This window comes from Oncorhynchus gorbuscha, linkage group LG16, assembly GCF_021184085.1.
Source record: "Oncorhynchus gorbuscha isolate QuinsamMale2020 ecotype Even-year linkage group LG16, OgorEven_v1.0, whole genome shotgun sequence".
Classification (NCBI taxonomy): domain Eukaryota; kingdom Metazoa; phylum Chordata; class Actinopteri; order Salmoniformes; family Salmonidae; genus Oncorhynchus; species Oncorhynchus gorbuscha.
Genome location: NC_060188.1, coordinates 30,432,183 through 30,453,599, shown reverse-complemented (window position 1 = coordinate 30,453,599; position 21,417 = coordinate 30,432,183). Strand labels below are relative to the sequence as shown.

The following is a 21,417-nucleotide window of genomic DNA, read 5'->3' as shown; positions in this document are numbered from 1 at the left end:
CGCTCTGGATAAGAGTGTCTGCTAAATGACTTAAATGTAAATGTAAATGTAAGACTCGAGGCTGTAATCGGTGCCTAATGTGCTTCAACAACGTACTGAGTAAAGGGTCTTAATACTTATGCAAATGTCTTATTTCAGTTTTAAATGTGTAATTAATTTTCAAACATTTCTCAAAACCAGTTTTAGCTTTCTTGTTTTAAAAAAACAACGCTCAGGAAATATTTTTGCGGGAAGACACAAAACTCCCTCCATACTTCCATTTTTTTAACCAGCACTGGTTACCTTCAGATGAGTCCTGTGACATTAATGGGGAGTTTAGAGCAAAATGAGAATCTCCAATTTCCACAGTGGGGTCACATTAGTTTGTAGTCCAAACGGTTTTGACCTAGAAACAGAAGTTGGCACATTAATGGAACCGACATCAGACAAATCCTTTGACACTTGTGGGGGTCGTAGAGCAAAAGGGAGAGCATTATCATACCGTGTAAGTCTCTCCTTTCCATAGAGTGGTCATTATCCCCATCGGGAGAATTAAAATATTTGGCATGGGTCCCCAGATCCTCAAAAAGTTCTACAGCAGAGATCATCCTGACCGCTTGCATCACTTCCTGGTATGGCAACTGCTCTGCATCTGGCCGTAAGGGGGGTAGGTCCAGTACATCGCCGGGGCCAAGCTTCCTGCCATACAGGACCTATATACTAGGCGTGTCAGAGGAAAGCCCCCAAAAATTGTCAAAGACTTCAGACACCCAAGTCATAGACTGTTATCTCTGCTACTGCACTGAAAGCGGTACTGTACTTGACCAAAAGGCTCCTTAACAGCATCTACCCCCAAGCCATAAGACTGCTGAACAATTATCAAAATGGCCGCGTGGTGACAAGCCCCCCCCCCCCCCCTGCTGTCACTCGCTCTTTATGATCTGTGCATAGTAACTTTACCCCTACCTACATTAACATTACCCCCAGACATTGACTTGGTACCCCCCTGTCTATCGCAACGTTATTTTATTGTGTTACTTTTTTATAATTTTTTACTTCAGTTTATTTGTTCAATATGTTCTTAACTGACTTTCCTAGTAAAATAAAGACATGAAGAGGTCTATCGCATTCGTTGTGAAGTTAAGGGGTCGTTGTTCTACCTGTCTTTCTTAGAAACGTTTGAGCTTTCACAAGACCAGCCATGAGTTACTTTCTTTCAGCCTGCCTCCCATGAAGGAACACTCGAAACATGCTGAGAGGGAAGTGGAGCACACGAAAAGAGAAATCCGGTCTTGCGGTTCACTATGCAAAACTTTCCCAAATTCATTCATTTTAACTCCTAATTTAGCGAAACACCCTTTCACTTTTTGTACATCCTTTCAATCCTCAGGATTTAAATTCACCCGCAGATATGGGATCAGAACACAAACCACATTCTCACTGGAGGAAAATTAAAATTTACTGGCAACAGGTGAGTCAACAATATGCTATCATTTGATAATTGATTCAGGATACAAATAATGAATTATTTTCAGGATTATATTCGACTAACAATGATCATCTGCTACAGATCATCTAACTACAATAAGAATGACACTTCAGACTGTCACTTGGATGAGCGCCTTCCTCTGCCTCGCGCAAGTTTGCTCCATGCCCATGCCTTGCCAGCTACAAGGACAGCTGGTGCGAATAACCCACAACCTACTGAGAGACATGGTACATTTATTAAATGACTTTTGTCTTGTGAAGTATTTTCCAACTATGCTTAACTGAATAGCACAACGTGATTGCGGTGTTTTCTCTAACTTTCAGGGGGGTAATTTTCCTCTGGAGTGCCTGCAGGAGAATGTCTTCGTGGCATTCCCAGCCACCGCATTTGCAACCTCCGGTGCGCCACAGGTAAGGGCAAGCGAGTACATCCAAGTGTTCTTTACAGCATGAAAGAGTATTTGCAGCCGTTAGGATAAGAAAGGAGAAAACTTTAAACTGCCATTTATGTTATTTGAAATTATTGTTGTTGTCCGTTTCAGTTGAGTAGCAGTGGTGCTAAGGCTATTTATGAGACATTGAAGAACATCGACACATTGTTTGGAGCTGACGACCTGCCTACTAAGTGGGATCAACAGAAGTTGGAGAATTTTCAGAATATTGTATACCGCCAGATTGAAGAGAGTAAATGTGTGAGTTACTATGCCAACACAGATAGGTTAACTGTTTAATTGTGGTATTGTGGCATTTTTATTATTATTCATCGCCTGCCTTTTTATTTCTGGCAGATGATGGGCAGTGTGGATACCAGTGATTATCTCATCAGGACAGAAGGACTGAAGACGTACTTTGGGAACATTGCAGCAGTCCTAAAAGAAAAGGTAGACTATCGGTTAAACACAAATAGACCATTTTTTGATAATATCTCTACATTGGACAATTGTACCCTACATTCTCCTAACAGTTTATTTGCATTTTCACAGAATTGCAGTTACTGCGCCTGGGAAGTGGTTCGAAAAGAGCTCCTGTACAGCCTACAGTTCATTCTGGAACACAACTCTGATTGCCTTCTGTGGGCCAACAGAACATGAATTTGAACTTGCAGATCTTTTTTTTTACAGTTGTTTGATTTTAAAAGCCTACTATTCTACAATCATGTAATGTGCAACGCCAAACAGCAGTATTATTCATTTATTTATTTATTTATTTATTTATTTATTTAACAAGGTTCTTTTTTTATGTATGCCTATTCATGAATTTATTGATTCATCTATTTGAAAATATGTTGCTCTTCATCAAATGTTCAGTTAATAAACACTTCTATACTTTTAAATATTGTTAATCGGAGTGCTCATTCTGTAGCCAAGTCTGTCGATGTGTGAACATTCATATTTGTATTAAACATGCTCAGAACATATGGATGGCAATACATGTAGTGGTTTAGCCTACGAATCCATTAAGGAAAGCCCTAAAATCAAGTCAAATGTATCTTCTCAAAATGTGGTTATATTGAAAATCCTTTTTTCAATTAAGTGTGTTTTAGCATTGGACATGGCGGACCTGTTTTGAACGTTGTACTTAGAGTTCCTATACGAATTCAGTTCCTACTATAGAGATCCTATTAAATGATTCGAAATCCTAATTCTATGGTTCCAACCCACTCTGTGGAATTGCGATCCACTATCAATACCGTAATCGGAACTATTTTAGCCGAATAGACAACAGATGCACAGTGATTTCACAAGCAGTGAGGTAAAATGGTCGATCTTTAGCCTTCATTCAACACAACATCAGTCTCTCTATTAATAACACGCATTTTCATTTCAAATGTGTGTTTTACAAACACTGAACAGACATATGTTTAGATTGCACTGCAATCTGATTAAAAGAGAGTCAACAGACATAATGTGTGAGCAAAATGTGGTCTCTGTGAAATGTCATTTGAAACAACGGATCTTGATAATCCCACACAGAATCTGAAAAGTGTGGTGTGCAATATGCACAATTTCAGCATATTTATATTCAACATGGCCGTCATTTAATAAGACAGAGACCTGCACCATTGTGTTACAGTTATTCGTTTTTCATATTCAATTATTGCCCGCTAAATATCTGCTTACTGTTATCAGGAAATGCATGGCTCCCAATGCAATTCTTTACATAGCCATGTATGAAAACTGTTCACTTGCATTATATTCACCTGATTAATTTCACAATAGCATAATGAAGAATCACTCACTGAAAATGTGGGCTTATAAAGTGAAGCAAAAGCCTGAACAATGCAACCTTCTTCAACACAAATAATTGTTTTATATCTTCATGGAGCGACACTTGGTTTTATACTTCAACAATGTCGGTATCATATCGAATAAAGATAATAGGTTGTTAATCATTTATAATGTCTGTTGCTCTCAAGTTCTATCAAAAGAAACATGGCTTGAAATGGATGTGCATCTGTCTGACTCTGTTCTGCCTAGAAACTGCAGCATCCCGTCCGTGCAGGTGGACACGGTTGGGCAGACTGAACGATCTGAGCATAGATCTGCTCTTAGATATGGTGAGTAATTTAAATTGCTCCAGTCCACTATTCTGTGTGCCCAAATTGATGCGCATAATAACGTGTCAAATAACACTATTTGCCGTGTCAAATAAGCTTGTTCACCAATCAGGACCTGAATATGACTACTTGTCACATAATAATTTAACGCGTTCATACATTTGTACGTAGTTATTACACACTGATTACACTATCACTCGTATTACATCTGTCACAACGATTCTTCGATAGGTATGCTCTGATGCTGCTAAAGTTGTCTCGCGCACCTACAGTGCTGGTCATAAAGAAAAGCTAGCTAGCTGATGGATGCAAACAATGTTCTTCCCCCCCAAAACATAGCCAAACGACATACTCTTTTTCAGTAGCTATAGTTAGATAGTTAACTATATAGCTAGGTGTCATCATCTAAAATAATCCTAATTTATAAGACAGTTGTTTTTTATTTATGGTTGTCTGATCCATCTATGTGAAACTAGACACAATAAGGATTTGCCACAACAGTAGACTTTGCGGTTAGCCTTCAAAATAAAATTGTAACTGACAATGATGCAAAGTAATACAATAGTAGAATTATGCCATCATTTAATAGATCATAATAAACGAGTTTGGAATGTTGTCATTTAAAATTAACTAAAGACATTAATTTGTCAATTTGGGAGGTAACCCATTTAGAAAACCTGAAGTTTCAGTTGGCAAATATTTTTTTGCATCGGCCCAGGCTGCAGATACGTATTTTTTTGGACACTGCTTCCAGGTGGCTGGGGGTCCCGGGGCTTCTGCGCAGGTGCAGGATTCTCAACTTCGTGTACAGTCCCTGCTCTACTCATGGTGAAGCTCCCTTCACATTTCTCACAGTCAATTGGGAATAACAACTCTTCAAAACGTTCCAGTGAAACGTCATGCATACCTACCATTTGATCTCAATCAGTTTCATGAGGATATGCATTTAGATTTTCTTGAGTTGTAGGCTACAGTTTCGTAGTGGCCTATAGTGTTGTTTTAAATGATGTACAATGAGTGAATTGTCGAGCAGATGGTGTTAACAAACTGTAGCATAGCCTACCTGTTTAGTTTCAATCAAAGCACATATGTTGCCTAGCAGCACAGTCGTCCTCAAATTTCACGAGAAATTAGTTTTTTGTTGTTGTTGTTGTCTTACAGTAACGTTATACTACGCTATTATGTAGAAAACGATCATCCACAGTAGGCCAGCCTGTTCTCTATGAATGGAGAGGAGACTGTATGGAGTTGGGGGGAATCTTCAGGACCTTTAGAATCTTCAGGACCTTTAGAATCTTCAGGACCTTTAGAATCTTCAGGACCTTTAGAATCTTCAGGACCTTTAGAATCTTCAGGACCTTTAGAATCTTCAGGACCTTTAGAATCTTCAGGACCTTTAGCTGTTGGGAGGAAAGATCCGTTTTTTACAATTGCCTGTTTTTATTTCACATCATTCTTTCAATAATCTCACCAGTAACATTATAACTCACCAACACTAACACTTTGATGAAATCAATTCACTTTAAGCTGTCACCGTAGGATCGATATTGGTTTGTTCTTTACCTCTAGAACACAACTTGAAACTTCAGGAGGAGGAACCCAAGTGGTGGACCGGTTTCAAAGACAGAAAAGTCATTTCTACATTTGCGGCTTAATGAGGAAATGATTAAAATAATTAACATCTTTGTACCATTATTCTAGTTTTAGATGCACATTAGGATAACATTATGTAAACTGTAATACTAATTAACTGTCTTCTTTTGGTTTTATTTCAGAGGGTCAAGCAATGGCGACAAGGTTGTCAAGCCAAAACTTGAAAATGTGGGGAGACTTTCTCTTTAACCTCAAAGAGAAACAAGCCTTTCTTATGCTATGAGAAAGCTTGTAGAATGTAGACCTTTCCACATTGCTCTGTAATCTTGATTTAAATGTTCATGGTCTTGATACTGTAATTGTGAATAACATTTATCAAATGCATGTGTCAACAATGAATATGTATGGTTGGTTATATTTTTCACATTGAATGTTCTAGAGTAAAAAGTTATATCAATGTAATTGATATGAAATGGAAAAGTAAAAACAACAAGAAGCATGTATCCTGTTTTTACCAAAGTCATTTGTTTGCATTGCCACTTTTTATGAAACAACATGTTTACACTCTTTCACTAAACCAAATATAGAACCTTCCTCCCTGAACCAAAATTGGGTCCAAATAGAACTTTACATGGTGCCATTTACTAATTATTAGTGCTACTAAAAAAACATATTCATAGATAAGTATATAATAATACATATATATAATAAAGGACAAAAGAATACAGACAGACAGACAGACAGACAGACAGACAGACAGACAGACAGACAGACAGACAGACAGACAGACAGACAGACAGACAGACAGACAGACAGACAGACAGACAGACAGACAGACAGACAGACAGACAGACAGACAGACAGACAGACAGACAGACAGACAGACAGACAGACAGACAGACAGACAGACAGACAGACAGACAGACAGACAGACAGACAGACAGACAGAGCACGGAGAAAGTCTAGGCTAAGAGAAAGTGATGAAGGGATCTGAGACCAGCAGTGAAACCTAGCCTTATTGGCGGGTGCAACTCAATATTAGGAAGGTATACCTAATGATTTATACACTCAGTGTATGGTCATAAAGGTAAAGTATAAAGGTGAAAATAAAGGTGAAATAAAAATAAATAAAAAATATATATAATTTTTCATTTTTCCTTTGAAAAGAAAAGGACAAAGTGCCAATAAATCATGCTGTCATTTGCTCGTCAAAATGACATCACCAGCAGGTAAAAGTTGGATACATCATTGTTGACATTAAAAGTTGAGAGACGCAGACGTCTCCCTTCCACTTTTAATTTGAAGCGCAACATTGAGGACTTGCCAGACCACAGCGAAACAATATTTCGGACTAACTTGGTAACGAAACCCACAAAATGTACTTATTATGTGGGTAAATGTCATAATTGTGGGGTTTATGTCGACTTCGACGATATTGTATGAGCCTTTTTTTTGCGGTTCAGGCGAAGTTAATGGCAGTTAAAAGCTCGCGTACAGCTCATTCTCGCGAATAGTCTATATCTAAATAAAATAACCTATATTGTTGTGATTAAACTATCATTCAACGCTGGCATTGGGTCGTTCAGAAGTCGGACAAGGCATGGAATTCCTTTGCCTGCATGTGCTAGAGTCTGGAAAGTTAAAGTCCCCGCCTCCTGTAGGTTGATCAGGGAAATTCTCCGTACAATTTTCACTTTCCCATCTCCAAATAAAACTCCTTAACAGAGCCAAAATGTTCAAACTCAACTGGAAAACTAAGAGCGAAGCAAACGTCTATTTACAATGTACACAAAAGAGAGCTGGACGTGTATTTTTCTTATTATTTGCAGTATGCAGAGCGTGTGTCATTGTTGTGACTGGATCCGACACCACTACGGCCTCTTGAGCGCAGAATACCTTTCCCTGCTGGACCAGATGGTGAGTTATCAGCACACTGTAAGAGGAGACTGAATGCATGTATTAAGGACAGCAAAACAACCAACCTATCAAAATAGTATTGTGTTTCATGTTTAGCCTTTGTGTTAGAAGACTGTAATCTATATGTGTGTAGCCACACGTCTACCTTTGACTCATTCCTCTCTGCCTCCTTCTTTCCACTCCTCTCCTCTTTTGACCTCACCCTCTCACCTTCCCCCCCTACTCACAAGGCAGGCAATACGCTCGACCTCATCTTTACTAGATGCTGTTCTTCCACTAACCTCACTGCAACTCCCCTCCAAGTCTCCGACCACTACCTTGTATCCTTTTCCCTCTCGCTCTCATCCAACACCTCCCACACTGCCCCTACTCGGATGGTATCGCGCCGTCCCAACCTTCGCTCTCTCTCCCCCGCTACTCTCACCTCTTCCATCCTATCATCTCTTCCCTCCGCTCAAACCTTCTCCAACCTATCTCCTGATTCTGCCTCCTCAACCCTCCTCTCCTCCCTCTCTGCATCCTTCGACTCTCTATGTCCCCTATCCTCCAGGCCGGCTCGGTCCTCCCCTCCCGCTCCGTGGCTCGATGACTCATTGCGAGCTCACAGAACAGGGCTCCGGGCAGCCGAGCGGAAATGGAGGAAAACTCGCCTCACTGCGGACCTGGCATCCTTTCACTCCCTCCTCTCTACATTTTCCTCCTCTGTCTCTGCTGCTAAAGCCACTTTCTACCACGCTAAATTCCAAGCATCTGCCTCTAACCCTAGGAAGCTCTTTGCCACCTTCTCCTCCCTCCTGAATCCTTCCCCCCCCCTCCCTCTCTGCAGACGACTTCGTCAACCATTTTGAAAAGAAGGTCGACGACATCCGATCCTCGTTTGCTAAGTCAAACGACACCGCTGGTTCTGCTCACACTGCCCTACCCTGTGCTCTGACCTCTTTCTCCCCTCTCTCTCCAGATGAAATCTCGCGTCTTGTGACGGCCGGCCGCCCAACAACCTGCCCGCTTGACCCTATCCCCTCCTCTCTTCTCCAGACCATTTCCGGAGACCTTCTCCCTTACCTCACCTCGCTCATCAACTCATCACTGACCGCTGGCTACGTCCCTTCCGTCTTCAAGAGAGCGAGAGTTGCACCCCTTCTGAAAAAACCTACACTCGATCCCTCCGATGTCAACAATTACAGACCAGTATCCCTTCTTTCTTTTCTCTCCAAAACTCTTGAACGTGCCGTCCTTGGCCAGCTCTCCCGCTATCTCTCTCTGAATGACCTTCTTGATCCAAATCAGTCAGGTTTCAAGACTAGTCATTCAACTGAGACTGCTCTCCTCTGTATCACGGAGGCGCTCCGCACTGCTAAAGCTAACTCTCTCTCCTCTGCTCTCATCCTTCTAGATCTATCGGCTGCCTTCGATACTGTGAACCATCAGATCCTCCTCTCCACCCTCTCCGAGTTGGGCATCTCCGGCGCGGCCCACGCTTGGATTGCGTCCTACCTGACAGGTCGCTCCTACCAGGTGGCGTGGCGAGAATCTGTCTCCTCACCACGCGCTCTCACCACTGGTGTCCCCAGGGCTCTGTTCTAGGCCCTCTCCTATTCTCGCTATACACCAAGTCACTTGGCTCTGTCATAACCTCACATGGTCTCTCCTATCATTGCTATGCAGACGACACACAACTAATCTTATCCTTTCCCCCTTCTGATGACCAGGTGGCGAATCGCATCTCTGCATGTCTGGCAGACATATCAGTGTGGATGACGGATCACCACCTCAAGCTGAACCTCGGCAAGACGGAGCTGCTCTTCCTCCCGGGGAAGGACTGCCCGTTCCATGATCTCGCCATCATGGTTGACAACTCCGTTGTGTCCTCCTCCCAGAGCGCTAAGAACCTTGGTGTGATCCTGGACAACACCCTGTCGTTCTCAACCAACATCAAGGCGGTGGCCCGTTCCTGTAGGTTCATGCTCTACAACATCCGCAGAGTACGACCCTGCCTCACACAGGAAGCGGCGCAGGTCCTAATCCAGGCACTTGTCATCTCCCGTCTAGATTACTGCAACTCGCTGTTGGCTGGGCTCCCTGCCTGTGCCATTAAACCCCTTCAACTCATCCAGAACGCCGCAGCCCGTCTGGTGTTCAACCTTCCCAAGTTCTGTCACGTCACCCCGCTCCTCCGTTCTCTCCACTGGCTTCCAGTTGAAGCTCGCATCCGCTACAAGACCATGGTGCTTGCCTACGGAGCTGTGAGGGGAACGGCACCTCAGTACCTCCAGGCTCTGATCAGGCCCTACACCCAAACAAGGGCACTGCGTTCATCCACCTCTGGCCTGCTCGCCTCCCTACCACTGAGGAAGTACAGTTCCCGCTCAGCCCAGTCAAAACTGTTCGCTGCTCTGGCCCCCCAATGGTGGAACAAACTCCCTCACGACGCCAGGACAGCGGAGTCAATCACCACCTTCCGGAGACACCTGAAACCCCACCTCTTTAAGGAATACCTAGGATAGGATAAGTATTCCCTCCCCCCCTTTAAGATTTAGATGCACTATCGTAAAGTGACTGTTCCACTGGATGTCATAAGGTGAATGCACCAATTTGTAAGTCGCTCTGGATAAGAGCGTCTGCTAAATGACTTAAATGTAATGTAAATGTAAATGTAGCCATAGTAAAAGGGCGCTAGTCTATAATGACAGAGCGATCACGAGAGGCTATATACATTAGGTCTATACTGTCCTTGCAGTATAAGCTATACTTTTAGACGAGTGACTTAAAATATTATATTCGTTGTATTCCAGGGAGGAGACATCACAGAGCAGGAGGCCCCTGTCTTTTTCCCCGAATTACTATACCGACGCATAGATGACGCCAAGGTAAAAACTAGAATTTGGACTTTTCATGTTCTGATATGCTTTAGTATAGCGGTCTTGACCCAACGTTACATTGATGGCATAATTGAAGCCTATACGGTTTCTAATCTTCTTTTTACATGTTCACGTGTAGTTTGAGGACCAAGTCAGATTCCGGAACGAGACCATCTATCAAATCACAAAACTGTTTGATGGGAATATGAAGGCTGTCACCTGGGACAAGAAAAAGCTGGACGATTTCCTCAACATTCTCGAACGCCAGTTTGAGAACCTTAAATCCTGTGTAAGTAACTAACGGGTCTATTTAAAGTATGGTCCCTGTTTCGGTCAGGGCTCTCCAACCCTGTTCACGGAGAGCTACCCTCGTGTATGTTTTCGCTCCAACCCCAGTTGTAATTAACCTGATTCAGTTTATCAACCAGCTAATTAATCGGCTGTGCTAGATGAGGATTGTAGTGAAAACCTAAAGGACCGTATCTCTTCAGGAACAGGGTTGGAGGGGCCTGTTTTAGGTGTAGACTATTAACTGTACAAGTGAGAATCTGTGGGCTGTTATGTTCAGTGGGAGGCTAATGTTTTCATTTTGTCCAACAGGTATCACCTGCCAAGAAACCTGAGAGGAGACTGAAACGCTACTTCAAGAAGTTGAATAGGAAGGTTCTGAGAAAAATGGTGAGTTTGTTTTCGGGTGGCAACGTGTTTAATACATCTAATCAAATGAACTAGGCTAAGCAGGAGCAGTTTTGTAACACTTTTTGGGTTTTAGGGCCATATGTATTAAGCATCTCAGGGAAGTGCTCATCTAGTGTCAGGCCTCTGTCCTTATTCATAGTGATCTGAAATGCAAAACTGATCCTTAATCAGCACTCCTACTCTGAGAAGCTTCATACATTATTATTATTATTATTATTATTATTATTATTACATATGGCACCAGCCCTTTGTTGTTCAAGACAATATGATCATTATATGACCAGAAAGTCCACACCACTGATATTTACATGTTCCTTTGTATTTCAGAACTACAGTGCGCAGGCGTGGGAGCTGATCAGGAAAGAGACGAAACATCATTTGCAAAGATTGGATATTTTTAAGGCAAAGATGCACTGATCATCCGGACTCATCTCAGAAGCTACGCCCGTAACAGTTTATAAAGAATGCAAACAATCACGTGGGACCCTGTTAGTCTATTTATTATATTTAAATGCACAATTTATTGTTTTTTATTATTATAAATTAATATTTATATTTTGTATGTCCCTTTTGTGCCTATGTTGAACTGAACTGTATTACCTTTCTGCTTGAATAACCTGTGAACAAAATTGCATATTGAAAATGTGTGTAGTTGATTTTTGGAATTTACCGAATCAAGGTAGTAAGAATGAACACCATGAGAGAAAAGGAAAAGTTAAGCCAAAGTCACCGCACTATACTCTCGAAATCGGTTACCGTTTTTTATATTCAATATTGAATATGTAGTGGCAGGTAGCCTAGTGGTTAGAATGTTGGGCCAGTAACCGAAAGCTTGCCAGATCGAAACCCCGAGCTGACAAGGTACACATCTGTCGTTCTGCCCCTGAACAAGGCAGTTAACCCACTGTTCCTAGGCCGTCATAGTAAATAAGGGTTTGTTCTTTAACTGACTTGTCTAGTTAAATAAAGGTAAAATATATATTTTTACAATTGCCTGCTGAATAACTGCTTTCTGACCTCATGAAATGCAATTCTATGCAAAGAGATGTATGAAAACTTAACTTGCTGGACAAAAAAAAAACATTCTTATTAATTTCACAATAGCAAATAAAGTGGGGCTTGTAAAGGGTTAGCTAAAGCCTGAACCATGCAGCCTTCTTCACCACAAAGGAATGTTTTATACCTTCACGTATAGCGATACTTCGGTTAATTATATGATGGACAACTTTAGCAGTGTAGGTATCATATCGAATCAAGATGAAGATAATCGGTTGTTGATTATTTCGAAAGTATGTTACACTTAAATATTATTTTTTTAAACATGGCATGGTTGAGTATCTGCCTGACTCTGTTCTGTCGAGGCACAGCAGACTCCGATCGTTGCAGGTGGACGCAGTTTATGCACCAGTCCACTACATTTTGCACCAGTCCGCTATTTGGTGTGCCAAATTTGATTCTCAATACATTTCATTATTAGTCCTACATTTATTTTAATTGTATCATTTAAGGTTACTATTCCAATACAGTTCACTTTATTTCAGAGTGGACAATATCCAGTTCTGTGTCTAAAAGACAAGTCGTGCACATGTTTACAAGAACAGACAGGCATATTTGCAAGAACACACAGGCAATACACTTCAGTACCATATAGCAATATTTTGATAGCCTAAACTATAGTATATGATTTTGTACAATTTCAAAATGATACATTGGAAGTTTAAACATGAAATGTATGAGACACCCAAATGGCTAAAACACGGGTTTCTTTTATACAGGGCGAGGCCGCCTCGGTGGTTGCATTAGGGGCTTTGGGATATATGGCCCAATTATTTAATGGCCTCACATGTATATGTGAAGGCTATACATGTATTTATTCCTTTATTATTTAATACCATTTATTTTTATTTTTAAACCATGCATCTATTATCATATTGTTTTTATTCATTTACATATTCAGTCATCCATGCCTTCATCCATTCAGTCTTTCATTCAGTCTTTCATTCAGTCTTTCATTCAGTCTTTCATTCATTCATTTATTCATTCATTCATTTGTTTATAGGCAATATGCAGTTCAAAACAACAGCATAGTGGAGTCTATGGACTACAAATGAGCAGATGTCATATATTTATTTCACACCACGACTGTAGGCTGCCGAAATAAACCTGTTGACCCATTTAACAACATGTGTAATTAACTGACTGCACAAGGACAGTGTAATTCATCTCAAGTTTGAAAACAATCATTAATTTGTTGATTGGCCAACAATCTAGAACAATCAACGCCATGATCAGTTAGTTAATTGTTACAAGGTAATCTAATATAACAACTGCATAATCAGAAACCTACACCTCCAAAGAACGTCGTAGTCATCATCATCCAATTATTCTATATCTGAATGGAATTTTCATGGTTAAATAAACGTTTAGAAAAATATAGCTATAACCATCATTAGCATCATCCACATTCGGTCAAATTCACACATCATCTTCAAGGCAAATTTAGAGCATATACTCTTCTTTTTTTTAAAACAAAATTAACTAAGTTTACAACCCTTACGGTTCCACCACGGCCGTGGTCGCACCTGTCAGTGGATTGTTTTTGTACTGATCTTCCACCTTCACAGGGTAACACCACGATCCTGGTCGTTGTGGATCGGTTTTCTAAGTCCTGTCTTCTCCTCCCTTTGCCCGGTCTCCCTACGGCCCTACAGACTGCGGAGGCCCTGTTTACACACATTCTCCGGCACTACGGGGTGCCTGAGGATAGAGTGTCTGATTGGGGTCCCCAGATCACATCAAGGGTCTGGAAGGTGTTCATGGAACGTCTGGGGGGTCTCGGTCAGCCTTACCTCAGGTTTTCACCCCGAGAGTAATGGGCAGGTGGAGAGAGTTAACCAGGATGTGGGTAGGTTTCTGCGGTCTTATTGCCAGGACCGGCCGGAGGAGTGGGCGAAGTTCGTGCCCTGGGCAGAGATGGCCCAGAACTCGCTACGCCACTCCTCCACTAACCTTTCTCCCTTTCAATGTATATTAGGGTATCAGCCGGGTCTAGCTCCTTGGCATCAGAGTCAGACCGAGGCTCCCGTGAACAATTCGAGGTCTGGCGATAGAGGTAATTCATAAACTTGTCAACTCCTTTCTGGTCCCAGGCGTTGGACTCATATTTACCCCTGCTGTACAATTTCAGAGTATGCGAAATGAAGGGCATCTGTTCGTCAGCCTAGAAGAAGAGGGATTTGTATTAGTGTATGCCTTATGAATTGATGGCAAATATCAGAAAATTATAGCAAACTGCATATTCCTTATAAACTAATTATATACAGTGCATTCGGAAAGTGTTCAGAACCCTTCACTATCTGCACATTTTGTTACGTTACAGAACTATTGTAAAATGTATTAAATATTTGTTTTATCAATCTAAACACAATAACCCATAATGACCAAGCCAAAACATGTTTTTAGACATTTTTGCTAATTTTATTCAAAACGAAAAACTGTTCTTGCTTCTTCATTAATATTTATTGTGTGTAGATTGATGATTTATTTATCTGTAATCAATTTTAGAAATGATCTGTAACGTAACAATATGTGGGAAAAGGTTAAGGGGTCTGAATATTTTCCGAATTCAGTGTTTAATCCACTCTAAGAAAAAACGTTTATGGGTAGAACAATACATTTTTTATGCGTATTTCTCACCTTGAAATTATTGACTTGTCTGTGTTGTTTATCAGGAAAGTGATCTGAGGTCCTCGAGAGACTTCATGACCCTGAGATACCCACAAAATATAAACAAAATATTGCATTATTATTAATGTACAAAAAGGAGTCAGGTAATTTAAATGAAACGTATCAGCTCATGAAATGTTGAAAACATGACAAGAGCTCAATAACCAGGAACAAGTGAATAAACATGACCCTATATCCTACCATTTTCTGAAGCATCGTTATGGTGTTGTTGCTGAACACTTGGAACATGCTCGGAGACCGGGGCAGTGTCCTCATCCAACCTCATCCGATGGTTTTTACTCCAGGTGCAAAACATCCAAAAGCTGATTGAACCCATTTTAGCTTAGGTCAGTATGTCGACAGTATGTCGTTCTCGGTCTATCCGCAATCAACCCTGATGCCCTTCCAAACTGAAATATACCCGACTTCGTATATTTCCGACAAAACAGAGTTCTGCCATGCTCCAACCTGTGTCGATCCTTCATACAAAGAGTCTGCAAGGTATTCAAAAAGTGAAAGATGGAAGTTCCCTTACACTTTCCTACCTGAGTGTTGTTGTACGTGTGGAGAAAATGCACCGAATGGACAGGTGCATCTCTCGAATAATTGTTACATCTTGAGCTGTTTGCTATTTTATCGTGAAATATTTTCCTTTCATCCAGGATTGTTTTTAATAGAAGAACTAAACATGTGAATCCATTTTAGTCGGACTATGGCCGAAATCAATATAACCATATGGAACAAAATTTAGTTTGCCCTTTCACTTCGAAAACAACAGCATTTCATGTTTGAAAACGCAACACCTCTTCATTTGCGCACAGAAACTATGGTGCCAACTAGGTTGTAACCACCTGCTTAAAGGGTAATTGTGGTATCTAGACCTCAACTGCCTATTTAAAGATACAGATCAACATTGTATGGGTTCTATCAATTACACACTCAACATTCATTTATTTCGTTTTAAAAACGGGTTTAAGTGGTCTGAATGATTTTGGTAGACCCGCACCATTATGCTCCCTGTTTTCAGAATGAAACACTGGTAGCCTATGCAGTGCACAGGCAGTATAGTATACCTTGGCATTAGTGCTTAAATTGGAGTCTATATTTCGGGTGCTTTTGAATCTGGGCCTACACGCACTTGTGAGTAATATAATAGGTCTGTCACGTAGATCATTTGTCAAGTATTCCACATTCGTGTGTTTTTATTGGACTTTTATCCAGATATGTGAGTTGATGTTACCTCTGCATCTATTATCTTTCCACTGTAGAGACTGAAGAGTAACAGCACGGTTAGCGATTGCTATTTCCATTGAACTAACATTGAGAATGTGGAGTTATAATTATGTTGCATGACATCCAGTAAATATGTACTTGCTTAGAAGTAATAACTATCCGAATCAACAACGTTTTACAGTGATTTGATGAGATCTTAAAGGGCAGGAAAGTATGGCTGGAATTCAGAGTATTGTTAATTAAGGAGTTTATTGTTTTTCATTGAAGATGATGTTGATATGCAATTGTTAGTAGGAATAATTTCTCATTTAGGAAAACATTTCAACGAAAAACTCGTATTTCAAGGTTGCATCACACCACAGACTTTTACAAAATTGCGAGCGCAATTTCAACCAATGTAAGTCTGTTTGTATCTTTATTTAAATACTATAACCTACATTGAAATTATTTGCAACACGGGGAAATAACATACAATAAAATTACACGTTTTGCAGAAATGAACTAAAAGTAATGCTACTCTCACACGTGTTGTCTTGGCATTTTTGATTTCTTGTAAAAATCCCTCAGGATGCTCCCCATTTCAGCTCTCACGACCTCCCATGAGCACAAGCTGAAACTCTAAAATACAAAAACGACAACAAATATGTATTAGGTGAAAATAATACATTATACAACATAGGTAAAGGCTAGGCCCACTCCATCCCTCTCAATAAAATGCAGCCTATGAGGTGCTTTACCTCACGTGAAAGAAAGTCGTCCAGCTGTTTGAAGTAGTTCATAACCATATCACCAATTGGAAGGTTTTGACGCAGACGCATGTCTCTGACCTGAAATAGTAAACAACAACATTAATATAAATATACATGTGATTACATTAATAATAATAATAATATACATAATCATAATTGTGTAACAAGTTACAGTTAACAAATTAAACATAAACAAGAACGTACACATTCCGAATAGGTCATATATTGTCGAGCAAGAAGGTCTTGAAGGTCCCTGAGTTTGACGGAGTTCCATTTCACAAGAGTTAGGTTTTGTTGGAAGAGCTCGCTGGCTAGTTGAAACGCAAGTCTCAGTGTCCAAACCTTTTCCCCCTCCTGTAATCAGAATAACACTTCGTGTAACCATGCGATTGAACTTGACTAACACAGAAATTGTAGACACTCATAATCTCCTGAGCATCACCTCGTTTGAAAGCGTTGGACGTTGGACCATTATCATTTCCGCCTCTGGGATACAGCCTCTTGGTCTCCTCTCCTATGCCACACACAAAATACACAAAATCTCAAATAAACAACTAAATATATGAATGAATTAAGCTCAAATAATCCATTTTCAACTATAATAAATAACTTGTGATATCACATGCATGCTACAGCCTATATTCAGAGCCATATTTCTAAATATGTCTCTGCCTATATGGTCAATTTGTAACAGGTTAAAGAAATTGACCAACCATGGCAATATCATTGAGGGTCTGGCGAGTTTGATGAAGATAATGCATTTTCTCTTTTTGGTTACTGCATTTAGCATAAACAACCGGGTAAAAAACAATTACACACAGAAGATGTACCACAAAGGAGACATTAAGAGTGGCTATGTGTCCGGTGAGTTGATAAATCCCTGAACACTACTTCTAAACGGTCGGATACCTACCCTACCTTCATAGTCTCCCTCATTGATATGCCATGGATGAGGTAATATGTAAAACAAGGAAAGTTCAAGTGGGGAAAGTGAAAGAGAATGGGAAATTCCATTCCTTCATCTTTCAGAGCTGTTGACATTGTGCGTTCTTGTCTTCTGTGTGCAGATACACAGTGCCCTTCACGCAATGTATTTTCAACACAGTAGCCTGTATTATTTTAAAGATCAATTTTATATTTATTGAGTAGGGTTGATAGCCTACAATATAAGCGTTTAAAATCATACTATTTATATCCCCTCTCCCAAGGGACGGAACGTGTAAATAATTGCACAGCAACTCTGTTACAGAAAAAGAACATGGTGACAATAGTTGGACTCCACACAGCTGCTCCACTGCAGTTATCCTAATGTACTACATGTAGCCTATGCCATTTCATTATTTGTTGGTAAACAAATTGACATTTGAATTTAAAAAGGTCATTCAAACAATTTCTTGTGGACTTGATTTATTATTAAGAGCTAGATACAATTTCATGAAGGTGATAGTTTCTAATTTCAATGAAGGTGTTTCAGATTAAAGTCCTTTTGACATGAGCTCTTTTTCTAGTCGCTCTGGATAAGAGCGGCTAAATGACTTAAATGTAAAAAATAACATTTGAACAATTTGACTTTTGCAAATAAAATAAAATCAAATCAGTACATCACTGATATCTCAAAGTGCTGTACAGAAACCCAGCCTAAAACCCCAAACAGCAAACAACTATAGGAAAAACTCCCTAGAAAGGATTAAAGTCCGAGATTATTTGTTATTTTGTCAAATAATAATAAGGCAGAACAGTTGAAACTGGAGCAGCAGCACTCAGGTTGAGCCATCACAGGGTCAGGGCTCAGGCTATGTGGGGTGGCCAGACGTGGCCAAGATGTTCAAATGTTCATAAATGACCAGCATGGTTGAATAATAGTAAGGCAGAACAGTTGAAACTGGAGCAGGAGCATGGCCAGGTGGACTGGGGACAGCAAGGAGTCCTCATGTCAGGTAGTCCTGGGACATAAGGCCCAGGCCAGTTGAAACTGGAGCAGCAGCATGGCCAGGTTGGGGACAGCAAATCAAGTCCTGGGGCATGGTCAGATTTGACTTTTCGTAGCAGGTTAGGATAACTAACGTAGCAGGTTAGGATAACTAACGTAGCAGGTTATGATTATTAGGTTAAATTTAGGAAAAGAGTCCATGCTTATTGCATGTATTAACATGTTCTGTTAGTAGCAGCCAATGGGTGGTGTTCAATGTAGGCCTACATTCCATGGGACTTTTGAAAAAAATCATGCAAGGCTTGACTTTAACGTTAATCCACTTGTCCATCAGACAACGAGGTGACTGAAAATGCTGTGTTTTTACATAAAAAAATAAAGTGCATTATTATTCCCATACCATTACTAGAGAGAAAACAGACACATTTTGCTACCCTCCGCCTATTGGCTACTTAGCTTATTCAAGACAGTCTCAAAATACAACACTGCCCCTTTAAGGAATACAAAAATCTCTGTACCTGACTGGCTTATCAAAGATGGCTAGATATGCACACATTTTGTGGTCTTGTGGGAAGCACCCACTTCCCTATTGTTGACTAGACATTGTCTATAACTGGGCTAATCAATCAATAACTAGCAAAGAATATAAAAAAAATGTACACAGGTGGCTAAATGCATTTCTCACGTTTGATATCAAAGCAAACGCATTTACCCCAGTTCAAAGTGAACGGCTCAGATCCATGTATGGCGATGGCTATTTGTATATAGGTCTACTGCAGCTCTGATTGGTTATGGCGCACTGGTCTGCGTTGAGGATAGTCCTGAGTCGTTCCTGTCAATGCAATAGATTCCTACTCCAATGCGCTCTGCTTACAAGAAAATCTGTTGCACAGTTCATTTTGTTTCGGTATGTTACATTGAAGTGGCTAATACTCCGTTGATTCGAGCATTCCCACAGTAGAGTGAAACGTTGATAGTGGTAACAAAAGGGGGAAATTCTAGAAATGTGAGTGATTTTAAATCTAGTGCTTCTCTGCGCAGGCTGATATTTCTTCTGCTCGGCAGCCCGAGGGGAGCTGTGCTCAGCTTTGAGGGAACATTGCTTGTATCTATCCAATCCTGACGTTAATTACCTATCCAAGCCTTTCAGATCTATATGTGTGTAGTGGGTCGGGGTTGTTTCTGGACAGGACCGCCATTTCTACCTGCCCCTTTCCCCCTAATGGAATTCAGCTCACCGCTGTGCCTTGTCTGACTTACAGTAGATTCCATCTTTACATTTTTATGTAATATTATCTATTTCTGCATCTCTCCACTGCAAAACCATTGGTTTGTTAGTCATATGCCTCATAATCGTTGTCACAGGGGAGTTAAAAGATGGGTGCGCGACTCATTTGTTGCAATGTCCTACATCATTCATTATATTTAGAGATGCCCCCACCCTCACAGTAATCAACATGTAAAATACACTCAGCGGTCAGTTTATTAGGTACACCAATCCTGACTGCCATCAGAATGATGCAAAAGGAACCGGGATTCATCGGACAAAGCAACCTTTTTCCACTTCTCAATTGTCCAGTTTTGGTGATTGCTTTTCGAGTGGAGCCGCTTCTTCTTGTTTATAGCTGGTAGGAGTAGAACCCATTTTGGTTGTCTGTTGCAATAGACCATCCATGACAAGGAGCCACAAATGGTTATTTCTGAGATGCCGTTCTGCACGCCACTGTTATACTGGTGGAAACTATCATTATGTGGTGGAAATGTAAAATTCATGACATACTATACTGTTTAATTAGACTTTCTATGCTGTTTTTACTTAGAGAATTGTCCATTGTTATATGTTCAGATTTTGCTCATACAGGCTTATCATATGTGACTTAGTGATAAGTCAGAGTGTACAGATAAGAGTCGTTTTGGGTGCGATCGCAGTTTGTGACATCCTGTTTTCACAATCTACAGGAACTTAGATGTATGGAAAGACGCAGAAAGGAACAGACATCGGTGGCAACGTCAGCTATCTTAAACTTCTTATGGGCAGGTGGGGCGGTAGCGTCCCACCTGGCCAACATCCGGTGAAATTGCAGAGTGCGAAATTCAAACTACAGATTTATAAATATTTAACTTTCATAAAATCACCAGTGTAATACATCAAAATAAACCTTAACTTCTTGTTAATCCATCTGCTGTGTTAGATTTCAAAAAGGCTTTACGGCAAAAGCACACCATGCGATTATCTGAGGACAGCACCCCACATACAAAAGCATGAAAAACATATTTCAACCAGGCAGGTGCGCCACGAATGTCAGAAATAGCGATATAATAAATGCCTTACCTTTGATGATCTTCTGTTGGCACTCCAAAAGGTCCCAGATAGATCACAAATGGTTATTTTTGTTTGATAATGTCCTTCTTTATAGCCATAAAAACTCAGTTTAGCTGGCACGCTTCAGTCAATAATCCACCCAGTTTCCTTCCATCAAAAAGCATACAAAACTAATCCCAAACGTTACTAATCAACTGTTCCAAACAAGTCAAACAACATTTATAATCAAACCTTAGGTATCCTAATACGTAAATAAACAATAACATTTAAGATGGGGAATCATTGTCTTGAGTGGTTGTTATTGATTGCTTCATTTTTGCAAATCTTATAAAATTGTTTTTTGAAAGAATCTGCAGTCTCTCTTC

The 21,417-nt window shown here is 40.4% G+C and overlaps 2 protein-coding genes and 1 pseudogene across 2 annotated transcripts; 2 read left to right on the top strand and 1 right to left on the bottom strand.

Annotated features, from left to right (window-relative positions):
• LOC124000029 overlaps positions 1–21,417 on the bottom strand; it is an 81,758-nt pseudogene that overhangs the window by 24,919 nt on the left and 35,422 nt on the right.
• On the top strand, positions 1,570–2,597 carry LOC124000026 (interferon beta-like). Its single transcript, XM_046306115.1, has 5 exons — positions 1,570–1,695; positions 1,792–1,878; positions 2,010–2,159; positions 2,256–2,348; positions 2,451–2,597. The coding sequence occupies exons 1-5, from the start codon at positions 1,570–1,572 to the stop codon at positions 2,556–2,558; spliced, it is 564 nt and encodes a 187-aa protein (XP_046162071.1). The 3' UTR covers positions 2,559–2,597.
• LOC124000030 (interferon a3-like) lies at positions 7,400–11,508 on the top strand. The gene is made up of 5 exons (XM_046306118.1): positions 7,400–7,534; positions 10,327–10,401; positions 10,532–10,681; positions 10,993–11,070; positions 11,419–11,508. Exons 1-5 carry the CDS (start codon positions 7,400–7,402, stop codon positions 11,506–11,508), a joined length of 528 nt encoding a protein of 175 aa, XP_046162074.1.